Source organism: Lycorma delicatula, chromosome 2 (genome assembly GCF_047948215.1).
Source record: "Lycorma delicatula isolate Av1 chromosome 2, ASM4794821v1, whole genome shotgun sequence".
Taxonomy (NCBI): Eukaryota; Metazoa; Arthropoda; class Insecta; order Hemiptera; family Fulgoridae; genus Lycorma; species Lycorma delicatula.
Window position 1 is genome coordinate 121,902,344 of NC_134456.1, and position 15,439 is coordinate 121,917,782.

Consider the following 15,439-nt stretch of genomic DNA (forward strand, 5'->3'; position numbering starts at 1 on the left):
TTTTCTACACTTTTGTAAAGTAATTTGTATTTATTTTTTTTATATAATGATAGTCAGAACTGCTTAAAAAGAAATCTTTTAATTAAATGGATTCAAGATGTTAATAAATTATGTAAAATATAACTAATGTAAAAGTGGACTTCAATTTTTACTGATCGAAAGTCAGGGAAAAAATAAAAACTTTACAAGAAAACGACACTTATTTATCACTTCATTAAATATTACTGCTGATTATTTATTTAAAACTTCCTAAACCCTTCAAATGCAAAAAAGTATAATAATAATAATAAACACAATTGCATTTACACTGTTCTATAAAATAGTAATAGCTAAACATATCGCTTAACATATTTACTTTTGATGATGGTCATATTTTTTAGAAAAAGTCAGCAAATTATAATTACAAATACTAAGCCAAACATAAATACTAACTCTCACACCAAAGCTCAAGAGTTGAAAAAAAATCTAAATTAAAAGCAATCATATATTAAAAAAAAAATAAAAATAAAATGGGTTAACTTCCACCATTATGAACAAGTAACATTACTTTTAATGTATCTTCCTTCAAGAACTTAATAATTATAATTTATCTGAAGAATAGATTGTAATTAAAAGTATCAACAGAAGGTCACAAAATATTACTCTGTCCATAACATCATTTCCCTCAATTGCTTATTAACACAATGGACTGCAATAAGCATTTTTTATTATACTTTTTAAGTTCTTTAATGTAAAACAGATAACGTATATTATTCATAGAAAAAATCAAACTTTAAAAGAAAATTTAATTTTATTATTCCAATTGTCATAAATGTTTTACATAATCTTTATCTGCAATAAGATTCATACTTTTAACAAAGAGCATTTTAAAGAAATTTTTTTTTTTAAAATAGCACTAATAAAAGTATAGAATACCTTTAAAAAATGGTAAAAATAACTATTTAGAAAAAAAATTATTTAAAAATAAATATTGTGTATGATGGAAATATTACAAGAAAAATGTGGTTAACTTGAATTTCAAGTTGCTGCTAAAGAATGACGTCTAGTTTTAACTTTTTTAATAATAAATACCCTTTAATGTTATTTAAATTACATCACTATTTTGAACTGTGATAAACATACATGCATAGGTTACTAAAATTTAAAAAAGAATAACATTAAAAATACTTTAAAATTCAAAGTTTTAAAAAATATATACAATTAACCCCATTCTTCATTTCCACTAGATATATTTGATAAATTTTACACTTCCATTTTCATGTAAGTGATTCAGTGTTTTCATTTGCATGTCAGTAAACAAATAACAAATTGCAATTCTGTAATCCTTTTTCTAGAAAACTGTAGTTACTCATTTTAATCTATATCTCCTTTCATGGTTTTTAAGAGAAGAGCTCTACTAATCTGTTATTTGTTTTAATGCAGCACATTGATTAGCTTCAGCACAAATTCACTGTCATTTACACTGACAAATATCTGTCACTTACTGTCTTAGAGCTAATACTTCTTTTAGAATAATAATAAGTTTACTCTGTATAATTCCTTTTAAATAAATATATAGAATAGACAATTATTTTAGACTAACACTACACCAAAATACTTTTGTCTTTTATCACAAAAAGTAAATAACACAGACTGAGCAATCATTGTAATTTTTAGAGCATGGATATTTATATCTTAATGTCACAGTATTAATAACAAATATATAAAAAAATAATATTAAAGTAACAAATAACAATAATAAATGTCATTCAAACTTCTTACTATTATTACATTTTTTTTTTTTTTTTGAGAAAAAATAAGAATTTCTTATAGTACAAAAATACAGCATGAATAAAAAACAATGGCATATATTTATCAATTTATAGCAAGTGTAATAAACTTAAATTGTAACTGTTCTTTACACAACTCTTACCTTATAATATGTAATCTCTTAGAGTATGTGATGAAAATATGACATTTTAGTCACATATTTTAAAACATAGAGAAAGTTCATTATAACAAAATAATCAATAGCTGAATAAAGTACTGTTGTTAACATTTTACTTAACATCAGTATTATGCTTATTGTGTTTCTTCCTCATATTTTCAAGTTACAACTTAGAATATGATATATTGGAAAATACTTCGGAGAGTGAAAATAAAAGTATGAAAAATGAATATGTTTAAACATACACAATGTACTGAGATGTTTTGAATAAGATTTTTTAAGTACCCTATTTACAAATCATTTATTTTACATCAGAAAAATGCTATATGAATGATAAAAACTCTGGAACATAAGTGGAATGTGATTCATATTTATTCTATAATGCTTATGACATTCAAAAATGAACCAAAAACAAAGCATACCTTTTTATCATAAATTTCATTCTGTTTGGAAGAAAGGGGGAAGTATATCATATGATATATGTGTGACAAAATATACCTAATATAAATAAATCATAATTAATCACTTATTTGTGACAATAATAATTACTGGAAAAGTAGTTATAATTAATGTTTATTGTTTATTCTATCAACACAAAAAAATTATCATTATTGATAATTTATCACATGATAAGATCAGTTATTTAGAAGATACTAAGAAAGCTTTCAACTGTCCAACTGGATGTGTTATGATGCTCAACTAAACAAATCAAATTAGCCAAACTGGATGTAGATACTCTTAATATTTATGGTAATAAATAATAATCCCATTTAAAATAAGTAAAAATTAAAGATGCAAGGGATGTCACAAAATTTACACAGTTATACTGGGCTGTCATTCTAAAATGATCAAAAAAATCTGATGTGAATACCACATGACTTACTTGTACGTCTATTAAATTACATACACACATTTTTTTCTGCACTTCATTTAAACTTATTTCATCTGAAAGTGAGATATGATTCTCCAGTTCTTCAACAAAAGTGGACAGTTAAACAACTGCCTAAATATTAGTTTTTATTAACATCAAATATTTATACAATTATTAATTCCAACAATCTCACCTGAAATATTAGGTCAGAGTAAAAGTCCCTTGATTACTCTTTAAATAAATTGTTTACCAAATAATCAAATAATAAAAACTGATTATTCTACACCGTGGGTCAAAATTAATATTTGTAGCCAGTATACATGAGTTCATTAAACAAAATAGTTTAATTATTATTATCTTTTATTTATATGACACACCAGAAATCTGAAATACGTAATAGAAATTTTGTGCATATTACATATTACGCAGAACTGAAAAAAAATTTTCAACAATCCCTTTAAATTGAATACAATTCAAAAATTTATTTTATTTTTCTGTCAAATAATTTTAAAAAAATTATTTAAAAAAAACAAATATTCAATTTTTATAAGAATTTGCTAAGAAAATCTAAAAATAATTGGATTCTAAATTATCATATATTAATATTACATAATCAGATGTTTCACCAAATCTATTATTTTTATTTAATTTTACTTCTAATTTTATTTCACTAATAATTTTTTTCATTTTGTTTTTTTTTTATTATCAATGAATTATTATTTATTGTAAAAATGTTTTTTTTTTTTTTTAAATCACAGGGTTATAATAATTATTAAATTAATATACTTAAAATTATAAAAAAAAAAAAAAGTTAAAAAAAAATCAAAAGAAGATGAAGTCTGATTCGAACTGATTCTCTTTAAGATCCAAATAAATCATTAATTGAAATTTTTATTTTAATTGCAATCAAAAAGGGAGGTGCTTGACTGTTACAACAGCACTAAATCCAAAATTTCAACATCCTATGGCTAACTGTGTTTAGTTATGCGAGATACATATGCACATATATACATACATATATATAGAAGCCACATCAAAACTAATCAAAATGGGTTCAGTTATGATCAAAATGGATATTTCCCTAGAAATATGAAAACAGAAATGTTTCGTGGTCAGAATACTTCCTTTACTTTGTACAAGGAAGTAAAAAGAGAGATGAAAAACAAACTTACAGTAATAGCTTGTGTCCTGTTATTTGAAGATGAAAGTCTACGAAGAAAGTAATCAAGTATTTCACACACAACACCAGGATCTTGTTCAGCATCACTAAGAATACCTTGCAGATGAGATAACAGCTGCTGATATTTCTGCTGTTGCTTGGATATTGCATTTGAACTTAGAAGAAACTCGCATAAACACTGTACTGGCAAGTGGCTGTATGAAAAAAAATACAAAACTTGGATTGGATAAACCTTAATAAATCAGTTTATGAGTAAACATTCTGTTAAAGTAATAAACATGCAACCATTAACTTTCATTATTTTCAACATCCATTGAAAAGCAGAGGCAGTATATCTGTATGTCTCAAGGTGGGTTCAATTCCCAAACTGTCTAAGCACTTTTTAATAGCTATAAATAAACTTTATCACTATTATAACTAGGCATCAGCCTGTTATTACTTTAATAAATAAATATAACGTGGGTTTCAAGCTGCATTATATAAAAAGAAGAATCATTTATGAGTGTAAGTAAAAAATTATATTAACAACAAGCTTTATGTAAAAAAAAACAAAATAGACTTAACAATAACATCACATTTCAACAGTCTCCTTGTTATTCAATATGCCTGAACCATTACTACACAAATTCGTTTGTAGTCTCAGAAATGAATTTAAGGCTAAACAGGAAGTCATGTGTACACATCTTTCAGTTTATTGATCCAAGGCGAATCAATGATCACTTATGTCTCACTGTATGGACTAAATAAATAACAGTTTGAATGGAAAAGATAAAGATTAAATTGAGAATGAGTCAATAACTTAATCTGGAGTGTTTCTTAATAAATATAATTGTTTTCATAATAATCTGGAATATTTCAGATGGGCAATCACACACAACACCTTTCAACAATCATACATAGTAATTGCTTTAAATTGTAGGAATTTATATCTGTCAAGTATAAGTACCTCACTATAACAAGCACTATTTATTGTTGAACTTCCCTCCTGATAATGATACATAAATATTTCCATTTCATTCTATTGTGCTTTTTGATTTAAAGATTAAACTGTAGACATCAATTATTATGGTGATGGTGGGTGTTCATTCTTTTCTTGGTAGTTGATTGTGGGTGTTTCCACTCCATATTCTGCTGATTAATGTTATGCCTAAGCTTAAACATGTACCTTTTAGTTCAGTGCACCCATGTTTCAGAACTATAGATTTCTAACTAACAAGGTGACATCTTTGTTATTATAGCATCAAAACCTTTCTTTCAGATATTCAAGTGCACATTTTTTTTTATGCAACACTAGAGTGTTTTGAAAGCCTTCTTGCACAAACTTTATTAGAGCCACATTTATTATATATAATAAAACTTTTTGGATTAATCTTGTATTATTTTATTAATAAGCTTGATATATGAAACAAGAAGTTTCATTAACTAACACTTTGAAAGTTCAAATTTTCCACCTATAATTCTAAGAGATGATGTTTAATAAATAAAAAAAAAGTGTTTACCAAAACCAACTGAATTTACAACTAAAAGTTCAAAAGTACTTGTTTTGTATAAAACTATATAAATAACATTATATACTAGCAAGTGAAAACATGAAATATTATACTAGCTCCCCATCACAGCTTCACCCATGCTATAAGGTTACTTGTGCTTCCTGTAGCAGTCAATCATTTTATTTTATGTTTTTTAGTCAAATAACCAGAGACAGGTGCAGCCAGTCACACATATAGTAACAGTGGCCCTGGCTATGTTGACTGAGCCACAGTATCATATACCTTCGCACCCCTTAAAAAAATCAGAATTAAAAAACTCAAAAATGGTTTTTAAATATTTATTTGAAAAGTATTTGCAACCCCAAATACACTTAATATCTTGTTTACTATCATCAGGATGGGGAAAATTTATAATCATTGTTCAACTTTTTTTTTTACCTTTCTTCATCCCTTTTCAAAGTCGAATTTCAAAACTCTAGAAATTGGTTTATTGACATGATGATTACACTCACCAAAAATCAGCTTGATTTCTTCATTCGTTATTGAAAAATTAAGAAAATTACAGGGTTTCAAAAAAAAATCAAAAATCCATTTTAACCCTTCAAACTCGGAATTTCAAAAATTTAATATTAGTTTTTAAATAATTCATAATCATTCATTCAATTCAAACCCAGCTCACACACTGATAAGACACTCATAGTTCACAATTCATTAAAGTTTGTGCTTCAACTGGTAAATCTCCACTACTATATGTATGTATATATATATATATATATATATATATATATATATATATATAAAATCTCGTAAATATATATATATATATATATATATATATATATGTGTGTGTGTGTGTGTGTGTGTATTTTAGAGATTGTTTGAGTTGAAAAACATCCAAAAACCTTCCCAGTTATTCCAAGAAACATGAGTAAAAATTTGGCTGCGATAGATCAGATGGTTTTTTTTTTGTTTATCCTGAACAAACAAAAACCCTCTTTATATATTACTTTAATATAAATTTAATTCTATTTTTATGTAATATTATTCATTCGATTGATTCCAGTCAGTTCAAATCCTATTCACAGTTCATTAATTCATTTCATTAAAGTTTGTGCTTTAATCGGCAAATCTCCACTATTAAACATATATATATATATATATATATATATATATATATTTTCCTTTTTTTTTTTTTATTCAATATTTTTTTAGTTGAAAAACCTTCTTAGTTACGTCAAGAAACACAGGTAAAAATTTGGTTGCAATTAACTGGGTAGTTTTTTGTTTATCCTGAACAAACAAGAACCCTCTTCCTCTTTGTCTAATAGTAGAGATTACCAAGAACTGATCAGTTATTTTTAACTGCAAATTTAAGTAAAACATTTTTAAAAGGATAACTTTCACTTTGAATTGCGTATTTATTTCAAGTTTTCTGTAATTACGAGTTGATAAAACATAACAAAAATTACACAATGATTACTCCATTGAATTTCTCCAGAAATATTAACTACTGTATTAAGCGCAGAATTTTTACTGTTTTAACAGTATAAAGAATTTAAACAAGCTAAAGTGAACTTAGCTTCTTTTTTTTTTAATTGAAAACTAGTTTTTATTGAAAATTGCAATCATTATTAAGACTAGCAATGTAGGGATTGATCTAGAACTGTAAGATCAATATATTACACAGATGTAGGACAAGCAAAGGACAATCACAACATATAAGGAGGGTGAATAGTCATTCACCCTCTTTACTATTGTTTCTGAATCTTGGTAAGGGCACTGATATCAAATAGGTGATTCCATTAAATGCCAAGCAATGCTTTAGTTGATTCAGATTTATCTAGCGACCAGCATATTATTATCCCAATAAAGGGAGGGCGGAGGCAAGCACAAGGTGCATTAATTCTGGGTTTCTCAGTTAGAGTATGGGAACCCCCAACAGAACCGTCCCGGTCCTCCAGTTTGTGGGCTGAGCATAAGGTTAAATCCTAACTTCAAAAAATGCACATTCATTGGGAATCCTATGCAGGAGGCCAGAACTCTTCAAGGTCTATAGAACCAGGATAAGTAAGTAAATAAGTAAAAGGGAGGTTATCTCACCAGAATACACATAATTTGTTCAAATCAACCAGTTGTAGCCAAAGCCTGAAGAGACAAACAGATACACATACCCACTCTTTTAATCACCATTTTTTATTTAGGATTCCCATTAAATCTCAAAATTAAATATTTATACGGCCACACTTCTTATTATAATGCACACAGTAATTTATACAATAAATCAAAACAAACCTTAAAGAACCATCTGAACTATGAACTAGATCAGCAAGCCAAGGCATAGACTGAGAAGCCCCTTGTCTCTGAATAATATCAAGAAGGAAATCAGGTCGACGAGAACGACATAATAAATGGCCAAGACGTAAATTAGAATTAAGTGTCTGTAACTGATCTAATACTGCTTGAGAAGGATGTCTTGCAGCTCCTGCTGGTTCCATACTCATCAACTGTGACAAAAGAAGGCTTGTTTGCTGTGTGATGGCAACCTAGAAATTAAAAATAAAATAAAAATACATATTAGAATAGAATGAAATATTAAATAGATCTAATTATGTTACGTTATTAACTTGTTTAAATAAATAAAATGTTCCAGCAAATTCTTATACCAAATTTAAACTTAGATGAAATAATCATTAAAATAATACTTATTTAATAATAACTAAATACTTATTTCTTGTCAGTCAGTCTTTTAAAGTTATTAAAAATTAATGTGATAAGAGTGAGTCCACATTCAACTGCCAATTTTATGTCATTCTGTTACCAAATAATGCATAAGAGGATGAATCTCGAAATAATGTTACTTGTTTCATTTTTACATCATCTGTGCCAACTTCAGCTTTCCTAAAAGTATAGATCCTAGTGTTCAGTGTTGCTACACTGCATCTTTCTAGGAGATCGTCATACAGCCCTATCCCTGTAATGTTAAATTAGATTTTATGTTCCTTTTTCTCAGCATCCTGTAATTCAACTGATTTGAAATTTATTCAGCTTATATATCATGGTTTTTGGAACAATTTGAGGGAAATGTTTTTTTGAAATTTTGTATAGAGTGAAGTTATAATTTTTTAGAAAAAGGCTAAAAAATGCTAAAAGAAACATGATTTTCAATTTTTAATTTTTTTTTACATGATTACTTTTAATTCTGCTTTCCTTAAACAATATGTATGTAAGTGAGAATACACAAAAAAAATCATTCCTGTATCTTACTTAGAAGTTGAGAAAAAGATACATAGAGCAAGACAAATGAAGTTATCGGAAAACAAAGCTTAATTTTAAATACATAGTTTTTTACCTGTCAGTACACTCCTGAAGGATATAATGGGCCTACAGCTTGATCCTCTTCTTCTAACACGCTTTTAAGTCGTGGTTTATTTCTTTTGAAACCTTTTTTGTTAGTTCATTCAGTTCAGATCAGCTCTAGCGTTCCTTCCTGAATCAAATGACATCACCTGGGCACAATTGACACTGGGAGTGATTGCTGGTCTTTTCAAAACTAAGCATTTGATAATATTCCCTTTATTAAAAGTACTTATGGATTCATACACACCAAACTGAAGTGTTTGAAACCCAACAAAGACTGGTTTTGACAGTCGTGCCCAAATTACGCTATTGAGTGATTTATTAGGGTCCTGTGTTTTACTTTTTATTCATCTTATCAAAAGATAGGTCTTAATCAGATAGCTGATAGGTCTCTAAAAATTCCTTTTATTTCACTCTTGACAACAGCAAGTAAATGAAAGTGCTTTGAGTGTATAGTTTACTTTCTGCCTTGGCTTTTTGAAACTTACACACTAGCTATCAGCACCAGGAGGACATACTCTATGTTGAGGTTTTTTGGGTTGAACTCAAATGGAAAAACTCAGCCCACACTGCTTTGTACATAGAATATCAACTTTCAGTATTTCTCCTATTGGTTAATTCATAATAATTTTGAATATTAATTATAACTGTGTCTATTATCAGCCGATAATGTCCACTCACAAAACTGCCATCACTTAATTTCATCCCTCTGTACTTTAATTTCACATTTTGAATACTTTTTGCACATGGCCTATGCATTCCAACTTCTTTATTCTCCAATCATCTCCATACAGTTTCATTTCCTCTACACATGAAAAAGCTTTTGAATACCTATCTCATAGACAGTTCATGTATCGCACATTTCAGGTAAGTGACTGCTCATAGGTCTCCTTTGCTCCATTGGTCTCCATCCCCCCACTCACACAGCTGTAGTTCACCTGACAAGAAATTGTGTGTTCATTGGTCAGTCTATTTTTGCACCTATAGTGTTTGGTCATGATGGCCATATCAATCACTTTACTTGTGTCCATGCTTGTGGCTGTAATGATACCACTGAGCAATGTGAAACCACGTTACTGCCATGTACTGTTAAGCACTATACTTAAATCTGTATGCCCTTCATTCACTTGAACTGCTTCATCTACAGCTTCCAACATTACATCTTCAAAATTGATTGAACAGCATGTTTAATAATTTCAATTTATATATTGAATTGAGGGGGTTTAGGAAGATTTAAAATCCCACTCAATGTAAGAGCAGAAGTACATCATCTACCCATCACATGAAGTCCATAAACAAGCCTCACATTTATATCATATAAAGTATGATCTTTATCATCACAATTGATTTTAATAGAAGATGAGGAGAAAAAGCTTTTATCAGCATTACAGTTATCACAGGAAACACTTATCAATGATGCAAGACCAATTCTTTTGGATAAATTTACTTTCAAATTACCACCACAACCCTGGCATGACCCTACTTCTGATAACATATTTTAAACATATTTTAAAGTAATGATAATGAAATAATTATTTTTCTATCATCTACATTCATGAATTCATTATACTTGTGCAGAGATTCTGAAATTTTTTTATTTGAAGAGCTTCTACTGAAACTTTTACTTTCATCAGATTGAAGAGGAGTTGATATATTTCCCTTTTCACTAGTTGAGGTTATGTTTTGATAATTTTTTTGTACAGAAATTATGTTGTGTTTTACACTTTTTAAAAACATTTTGTCACCTAAGCATGTTTGAAATTATTATCAAAACAGTAACAAAGTAAATACAAGGTGCGCGCGCGCACACATACACACACACACACACACAAAACAGCAAACAACTCACTAAATTATCACAGCACCGAATAAAGATACAACAAAACAGCTCTTTTCTCTACAAAATGACCAGCTGTAGATCGTAATGCTAACCCAACATTTCAAAACTATGTCAAACACAAATTATGAAGCACATTTATTTTCAAAACTTTTACTTTTAATAATTTTCTATATTTTATTAAACGTATTTATAATTATCATACAAGAATAAATATTATATCAAAGTAACCAGAAAAATATGAATAACAAGATTGTGCAAGAAAAAAATAATTTTTTTTGGGTACGACTCCCTTTAAACAAGATGAACGTGCAGACCTCATTCACATAGATTAACATCAAAAGACATTTTTCATGTAGTAAGAAATTTGGAAAAAATTTAGATTTTCATGAACTAGCACAAAATCCCAAGGAATATCCAAGAAACACAACTCCTGCCTACCTGATTTGACTAATTTACCAGTCGCAGTAGAGTTTCCTTGAAACTGGTTAAAAGCAGTTGTAATTTTTTAGAGTATAATTCAAGTACAGCTAAACTGGATCACCAGTTTCAGAAGTAAAGGGTAAAAAGTCAATGATACATAAATATTTTTAAAGAAAGCTCCTCTGGTACTCCTTATAAAGAAGTTCCTTAAAACATTTTTTCTTTTTTTTTTTTTGGGAGAGGGGACATTTTTTTTATTGCTCGGAAAACAAAAAAATATAAAATATAATAAAACAACAAAAATTAAAACAAAATAAAAACTTAAAATAGAAATTTAAACATAAAATTAAAACAAACTAAAATGTAAACATAAAACATACAACTACTGTACAAAAAAAAAATTTAACAACACTATAAAAAAGTATGTAAAATACTAACACTTCAGAGAAATAAAAACACTGGTCCAAAACTTCTATATTATTGCCCAGGATTTGAGAAAAATTCCTCTGCAATTTCAATTTAAGACGCAAGGCCACATAACATATGCAATCCATGAGGATGTGGCGCATAGTCAAGCGGGAGTTGTATCGTATACATATAGGTGCACTTTCTGCTGACATCAGGTACCCATGAATAGCTCATATATGTCCTATTCACAGTCAGTAGAGGACCACTTCCTCTCGGCAAATTTTCCTGTGGTAGGAATCCCATGGCAACACAGTATCTTTGACATGTCAAAGTTTGCTATTTACTGTGACAATCCAGTCATCTTGCCACCTCGCGCGAAGTGTGAGTGTTACATAGTTAAGAGTTGGATATAGTAACACGGGTAATGAAGGATGGTCTTTAGCACCGGAATCTGCATGTTTATTACCTGGAATCCCCACATGATTAGGGATCTAGCAGAAACTCTTTTGTGTGTTGCGATGGTTCAACTCGGTTATTGTATTGTAGATTTCGGTGACGATAGGATGTCTGGAATAAAACGTTTCCAAGGCTTGGTGAGCACTACACGAGTCGCTAAAAATAAGGATATGAGAGTATTTAGGGTTAATGATATAATGTTATATATTATAGCATATAGTTCAGCAGTAAAAACACTCTTAATACCAGATAGACCAAACATATACGTTAAGGTTCAATATCCTTAAAACTGGCTACTGGTGTATGCTTTCATAAAATTAAAACAAAAAATTAATCTATACTACTTAGACACAGTGCTGCTTCAAAGTTATGGACAAACTAAAGCATTAAGTTATTGCTGTAAACACAGAGATTTAATTGACATTCAAAAAATGGTTCCCTCCTAGATAGTGTTATCCAAAAAAGAAAACTCACTTTTGTGGAAGCAGCAGCTAAATGTGATTCAAACTGCAAAATAGCTTCCTTTTCCAAAGCAACTAACTGAAGATCATCAGCTGTAGGTGGAAAAATGAAATGATTAGTAATGCACATCTCCATAAGGACACGAAGTGTTGGATATTTTTCCCAAGCAACAGCACCAAATGTTGAAGGATTATGAGCAGCAAGAATTAAAAGTAGTGTCCATCCTTTCCAGTATAAATTTGTAATAGCCAAAGTAGGAGGTGTATAACCCTGCGGTAGATCGATGTTTTCAGGATGATGATAGGCACAAAGATTAAAGACCAAATCCATCAAGTCTAATTTATCAACTGTAAAACAAACCAAAAAGTAATTGTATTTTTCAACTGAAAATTTATTTAACAATTATTGAACAAAAAATTTCATTCAACTTGTGCTTGTTTAAAGAATTAACCAATTTTACAGTAATAATAAATTATTTTACTTTAACAGGGCAAGAAAATATGTGAACCTAATATGTAAATAAATAAATTTACTAATATACAATTCTGTTAAGTTGGAGTATTAAAAAAAAATTGTTACTTTTTTAAGTATATTTTAGAATTTGAGCAGAAATGATTTGCAAAAAAAAAAATAATACAGCATTTAGTGAAATGAAAATAAATGGTAAAGCCAACAAACTAATTAGCACTTATTAAGGTAAGGTAAATGCCTCTGATATTAAATTGGAAATAAAAAAAACATTAACTGGATAGAATTTTACTTTATCACTTTAAACAATAAAAATTGACAGAAGTGTTAACATACATCCAGTTTAGTCTACACTGACAATCAATGCAATCTGGGCAACTTACAGTTGTTTTATACAAGACAATTTATAAAAATTTTTATTAAAATTTACTATCAACATGAAGTTTATCCATAAATAATTATATATATATATATATATATATATATATATATATATATATATATATATATATATATATATATATATATTAATCATATCATATTTGTTTTCAAACAATGTACACTTTAAGTTAACTTAGAACATACTGAATGAACAATTTCAAAGAGGAAAATATTTCAAAAGCTTAGAGTATATATGAGGGCGGTTCTTCGTTTGACTAAAAATAAAAATCCTGCATAGATAAAATTATTTTATTATATAAAAATTAATGCTAGAGCTTTTAACTATTTTTCAACACAGTTGCCATTTAAATTCAAGCACTTTCTGCCCTCGTATTTACAGAAAAAATTATGAAAATTTAATAATTTTGGGCTTGAGCTACTAATAAATACTTTTCATCCTAATTAATCCAAACAGTTTTTTTTTATGATACGTAAAAAATAATACAGAGTGATTCAGGTGAAAAGGGAAATAATTTTGGAACTGATTCTAGAGCTCGAATAGAGAAAAACGTTTATACAAATAAATGTCTGAAAACGCTTTGTATCGAATTACAGCTAGCAAAAAATTTCACCCAAATTTCAGTACTGAAATTTTAAAGACATTATATAAAGAGTAAACTTGATTTTACTCTATTTTATATTATGTTATGTTTTTTGACCTGAAAAAAATTAATAAAACAGATCCTAGAACTGTATCTCCTGTAGTTTTCACCATATCTAATCTAAAAAGAAAGGTTTGGTGACAAAAAACAAATTTTTTTTATTTTAAATATTCTGAATTAGAATTCTGAACAGAAGACTATAGTAAAAAGATGGACCAAGAGACGGGAGATTGATGAAGGGATCTTCGTAAATATCCCTTATATGGAGTCATGAATAGGAAGTTTCACAAACGATGTTATTACACTGTAAAAAAATATTAAGAGACACAGAAAGAGGTTAAGAAGTAAGTGAATGTTTAATAAAACAAAAACAAAAAAAATCATTCGACTGTCAAAGAGATAAACTAATAAAAATATTAGAAAATCCAATGAGAAGAACAGAGAGATAAAAGTTAATTAATTTAGGAATTATATTCATCAGAAAGCAGTTACGAAAATAGGATGTACAAATTGAATAGTTTGACCTATAAAGAGGAGTAAAGCAAGGGTGTTCCTTACTCACAACTTTGTTCAATATACATCCCAAAAATGATGTAGAAGAGGAAGAGGGGATGGGACGATCCAGTGTAAATGAAGGAAAATATGTTTAACAAATGATTTCAGAATTAAAAGGCAATGTGATAGTCAGTGGAATGAAAACCAAAGCAATGAGGGTAAAAGATAGTAAGTGAACAAATTTCTACAAAGTTAAACAGTAAAATTGTGCACATGAAAATTAAATTAAAAAAAGAAAGAACAACAATGGTTAAAGAGCTTTTAATAGAAAGAAACAGATTATGTAGCTTACATAAACAGATTAAGAAGCATGAAAGGAGTTAGATTTAGATACTATGAAAAGGGAAAAAGAAAGGTTGGAGGCATTTGAAATTTGGGCATGGATATAAGATTGGAGAAGATAAAAAGTCAAGATGAAAAATAACAATAGAATGAGGGCATGAACAAGATTAAAATAAAAAAGAATATATATATATATATATACAGAATATAAAGAGAATAGAAGAGTAAAATAGAATAAAAAAGCTAACTTACTGGAAAATATGAGAGAAAAAAATAATTAAAACAGAATTACAAGGGAAAAAGAAGAAAATTTGTAAAAGATTAAAAATTATAGAAAACTTCAGAAGAAATGGTAACTACAAAATTCTCAAGAATTTAGCAGGAAATAGAAGACAATGAAGAGGGATAAATTGCAAAGTAGTGCCATATCTCAACGAAAAGAATCTCAATAATGATGATAAAAATAAATACAACCCAAATGCTAACCTCAAACATCTCAACAGATTAATGAATGAAAATAAGCAATATGGAAAAGCTTATTTATGAAGAATGAAATTTTTAAGAATTACTATTTTATATTACGCTAACTGTTAAGATAGAGGAAACAAATTAAGTAGCAAATGATTCATAAATGACAATGTGATTCATAAAGATTATACTGAAAATTTAGTACATAAATA

General features: G+C 28.2%; 1 protein-coding gene across 1 annotated transcript in view; it reads right to left on the bottom strand.

Moving 5' to 3' along the window:
* The window catches only part of IntS1 (integrator complex subunit 1), a 111,290-nt gene that overhangs the window by 65,789 nt on the left and 30,062 nt on the right, over positions 1 to 15,439 (bottom strand). The window contains exons 12-14 of the mRNA XM_075356183.1: positions 12,424 to 12,758; positions 7,761 to 8,011; positions 3,971 to 4,172 (exon numbers count right to left, since the gene is read on the bottom strand). Of these exons, the coding sequence (XP_075212298.1) occupies positions 3,971 to 4,172; positions 7,761 to 8,011; positions 12,424 to 12,758 (788 nt within the window). The remainder of the gene's footprint in view (positions 1 to 3,970; positions 4,173 to 7,760; positions 8,012 to 12,423; positions 12,759 to 15,439) is intronic.